Source organism: Nanorana parkeri, unplaced genomic scaffold, assembly GCF_000935625.1.
Source record: "Nanorana parkeri isolate BGI_ZX_2015 unplaced genomic scaffold, ASM93562v1 scaffold2166, whole genome shotgun sequence".
Lineage (NCBI taxonomy): Eukaryota > Metazoa > Chordata > Amphibia > Anura > Dicroglossidae > Nanorana > Nanorana parkeri.
The window spans coordinates 132889-137603 of record NW_017308434.1 but is presented as its reverse complement, the minus strand read 5'-3'; the positions used below and the strand labels follow the sequence as shown (position 1 = coordinate 137603).

At 47.3% G+C, this 4715-nt stretch overlaps 1 protein-coding gene across 1 annotated transcript in view; it reads left to right on the top strand.

The window, feature by feature from the left end:
- The first annotated feature begins 389 nt into the window (after positions 1-389).
- Positions 390-4715, top strand: part of LOC108800921 (oocyte zinc finger protein XlCOF6-like) — a 7094-nt gene continuing 2768 nt past the window's right edge. The window contains exon 1 of the mRNA XM_018572908.1: positions 390-1990. Coding sequence (XP_018428410.1) covers positions 415-1990 — 1576 coding nt within the window. The 5' untranslated portion in view covers positions 390-414. The remainder of the gene's footprint in view (positions 1991-4715) is intronic.

Genomic DNA, 4715 nt, shown 5'->3' with positions numbered 1-4715 from the left:
CAATATAACGTCATGTGACCAACAAATGAGGAGGAGATACTGTACACCATATGAAGGTCCATCTCCATTCCTCAATATAACGTCATGTGACCAACAAATGAGGAGGAGATACTGTACACCATATGAAGGTCCATCTCCATTCCTCAATATAACGTCATGTCCCCAACAAATGAGGAGGAGATACTGTACACCATATGAAGGTCCATCTCCATTCCCCAATATAACGATGCCATCAGTGCCCATCCCCCGTCACTCAGTGTTGGGTTTGGTGTATTGTAGAATGTGTTTTTCATGTCATTTTGCTTTCTATCAGACGGCCGCCATGTCCGGAATACCTCGGAGGGAGATCTTCACTCTGAAGTGAATGACATACGTCCAATGATACACCACAGAACATATTGTCTGGAGACATCAATGGATCCCTCTAATCCTGAGGAATCTTCTGACCAATCACATCACATGACTTCAGATATCCATCTCGGATCCCACAGTGAAGACCCGTCTACAGATCCAACTATCCCCGAGGAATCTTCTCTCAGCCATGAAGGAGATCACACAGGAGAGAGGTCATTGTCATGTTTGGAGTGCGAGAAAGACTTTAAGATGAAATCTGAACTTCTTCTACATCTCAAAACCCACAACCATGTGACCTTTTCATGTCCAGTGTGCGGGAAAACTTTTTTTGACAAAAGAAACTTTCTTAGACACCAGAAAATTCACACAAGTGAACGTCCATATCCATGTTTAGAGTGTGGGAAAACTTTAACTTCCAAAAGAAACTTTCTTAGCCACCAGAGAATTCACACAGGTGAGCGTCCTTACACATGTTCAGTGTGTGGGAAAGGTTTTCTGGTGAAACGGAACCTTCTTGCACACCAGAGAATTCACATGGGTGAACAACCTTATGCATGCTCAGAGTGTGGGAAAGGTTTAACTAGCAAAGCAGATCTTCTTAGACACCAGAGAATTCACACAGGTGAGCGTCCATATTCATGTTTAGAATGTGGGAAAAGTTTTGCTAGGATTGGAGACCTTCATAGACACCAGAGAATTCACACAGGTGAGCGTCCGTATTCATGTTCAGAGTGTGGAAAAAGTTTTACTAGGAAAGAAGACCTTCAAGGACACCAGAGAATTCACACAGGTGAGCGTCCGTATTCATGCTTAGAGTGTGGGAAAAGTTTTGCTCAAAAAGGACACCTTGTTACACACCAGATAATTCACAAGGTTGAACATCCTTATTCATGTTCAGAATGTGGGAAAAGTTTTCCTAGGAAAGAAAACATTCTTGGACACATGAGAATTCACACAGGTGTGCGTCCATATTCATGTTTACTGTGCGGGAAAGGTTTCTCGTATAAAGGACACCTTAATAAACACCAGAAAACTCATAGGTGTGAACAAACATTTTCATGTTCAGTGTGTGGGAAAAGTTTTACTGACAAAGCAAACTTTCTCACGCACCAGAGCATTCACACAGATGAGCTTCCATATTCATGTTTAGAGTGTGGGAAACGTTTCTCGCATAAAGGACACTTTATTAGACACCAGAGAACTCACACGCGTGAACGACCATTTTCATGTTCAGAGTGTGGAAAAACTTTTACCGTCAAAGGAAGCCTTCTTAGACACCTGGGAACTCACACAGGTCATCGACCATTTTCATGTTCAGTGTGTGGGAAAGGTTTTATTGAGAAAAGATGCCTTCTTTCACACCAGAGAACCCACACGGGTGAGCGTCCTTTTTCATGCTCGCAGTGTGGGAAAAGTTTTACTGACAGACCAAACTTTCTTAGGCACCAGAGAATTCACACAGGTGAGCGTCCATATTCATGTTTAGAGTGTAAAAAATGTTTTGCTGACAGAGGAACCCTTGTTAGGCACCAGAGAATTCACACAGGTGAGCGTCCGTATTCATGTGCAGAGTGCGGGAAAAGTTATACTGACAAAAGAGCCTTTCTTAGGCACCAGAGAATTCACACAGGTGAAAATCCTTAGGGTGCCTATATACGGTTAGAATTTTGGGCAGTTTTTGAGGAACCGGATTAAATTTGCATAGCGTGTGGTGTTTTTGGCTTCCTCGATCAGCTGATTGAAGGAGCTTTTTGGAAAATCTGCGACCGATCAAAGCCAGCAGCCAATGAGCTGCCTGCTCTGATCGAATATTCTGACAGGTGCCGGTTGCACCTTTCATAATACAGAGTAAACATTGGGATTCCTCGATCGACGCGCTCTTTGTGTTGGAGGAATCGGGTCTTTTTTTTTCCGTTCAGCCGGCGGGTTGAATGGCAAAAAAATGGATCAGTGTAGGGACACCTTTTATTCATGTTTAGAGTGCGGGAAAGGTTTTGTTACGAAAGGACATCTAATGAGACATCGGAGAACTCACACCGACGGAAACACCCGACCAATGTATTTTTTCCATTATCTCGAATTTCTTTCATTCATTTTTGTTTGTGAAATATTTTTAGTGTCGTACAAAATTGAAATTAAAATAAAATTGTGTAGAATATAATGTGTTCTGTGTTTAAATAATAGAAATGTATTAGTTTTCAAACATAAGACAGCAAACAAAGGGTGAGAATAGCCGCGGGGCATCGGCAGAGAGATTCTCCGACATCTGCTTTCCTCCATCATCTATGGTCCCAATCACCCCCTCCCTCCTCTAATATAGTATGCTAGTGGGTTGTACACAATCTGGGGGGGGGCGGGGGGCTCCATTTAGAGCTCTATCATCAGGCCTCATTGTTGACCCACCTTTCCCACTGGATGATTGATCGCAAAGATCAATTATGATGGGTTGGGTTAGAAGAACGTCCAATCACCGCTCCCTCCTCAACAGGGCTGTGTGGTCACTGCGTGGCGGTCTCACCATGGCTGCAGGGTTGGGTGTGGGTCTGTGCAAGTGGGTGTGGATCTCACCAGGGCTGTGTGGTCACTGCGTGCCGGGCTTACCAGGGTTGTGCAAGCTGGTGTGGGTCTCACCTGGGCGGGTGGGGGTCTCACCAGGGCTGTGGTCACTGTGTGGGGGTCTCACCAGGGCTGTGGTCACTGCGTGGGGGTCTCACCAGGGCTGTGTGGTCACTGCGTGCGGGACTCACCAGGCTTGTGCAAGCGGCTATGGGTCTCACCAGGGCTGTAGGGGCGGGTGTGGGTCTCACCAGGGCTGTACGGGCGGGTGCGGGTCTCACCAGGGGGTGCGGGACTCCCTAGTGCTGTGTCGGGTCTCACCATGGCTGTGCAGGCAGTGAGAAGGAAGAGGAGGAGATGTGCAGTCGGCCTGGCACTGTAGACAGCCTCCACGAGGTCCTTACGGCAGCCAAATCTGTTAAAAAATTTAAATCGGCGTTTAGAAGACGTTTATATACCGGTGACCACCCCTCGTCTCTTCATCAATGGGTCACCTCTCAGGAACCAGGCACGGGAGTGTGTAGAGGGCATAGAAGGACCTGACATAGACGTACAATGGGTCTCCTGTGAGAAGATTATCTGAGCATGTGGTAGAGGATCTGTGATCACTGAGGGAACGTTTACGGAGACACAGAAATTACAAACTGACTGCGGCTTTAGCCGCACCCGACTCTTCTATAGAGAGAGTGTCCGCCTTGTTATTGGAGAATTATCTTCACTTCCTGTCTGTAGAAATGTTTTCAGGAAGACAGGAAATTGAAGGAAAATCTCTAAAATTGGAGCCCCAGACGGCAGAAAAACCCATCAGAGGTTCTAACCGTTCTCCACTCCATCCAACTCTATATACTAGTAGCCCCCGGTGTACACCGTGGGTCCAGTTCCTAAGGGAATGACTGTAAATAGACACCCCCGGGGCTATTCACAAAAGCGGATTCGGAAACATTCTCCAATTTGGCTCACTTTCCGGCTCAGCTATGTTGTCCCAGATTGTTCCCTTCTCCGGCCTTCTCCAAACCCTTCACCCTCCTGTGACTAGTCCCCCGCCCGTGTGTAATGTAAGTCAATGGGGAGCGAGGGAGTTATGTCCCAGACCTTTCCCGACGTACACAATATAATCCCGAGTGTCGTTCCGGTCCACACGCCGGCGTCCACGTCTTCGGAGTTATCAGGAATGGGGTTTGATTTCTGCAAGCGCGGAGATTTTGTATTTTACCGAATAATGAAGATGACGTCAGACAAAGTCTAACGGAGGAACGAGACACAACTCGGCGCTCGGAGGATCGTCCGCAGTTCTCATACACGCAGCAAGGTGGCGACATCACTAATCAGTGAAGAGTAAGACCAGGAAGTGATGTCAGATACAGACAGGAAGTGATATCAGGTACAAAAGGAAGTGATGTCAGGTACATACAGGAAGTGATGTCAGGTAGAGAGGGTGAGGTGGGAGAAAGTAGAGAGGAGACATTGTTGGAACTGGTAGCAGAGGAGGTAATGAGATATTAATTTACCTACATTTGACGTTTATTTAACAAATCTCTGATTTTCTCTCAGTTAGTCATATGACCTTTAACCTCTTAGTGACCAGTGGAGTCCATAGTACGTCACTGGCGCCGGGCCCGTATAAACAGACTCCCGGCGGCTGTACAATGGAAGCGATTCTACCGCCTCAGCTGTCTCCAGATCGCTTCTCCGGGCTGATAAACAGGACGCCCCCGCCGACACCCTCGCCGCATTTCCCGGGCTCCGCTGCCCCTCCTACGGCCCGGGACCGGCTTCTCGGGGGTCGGTGGGGCGGGGGGCGGTGG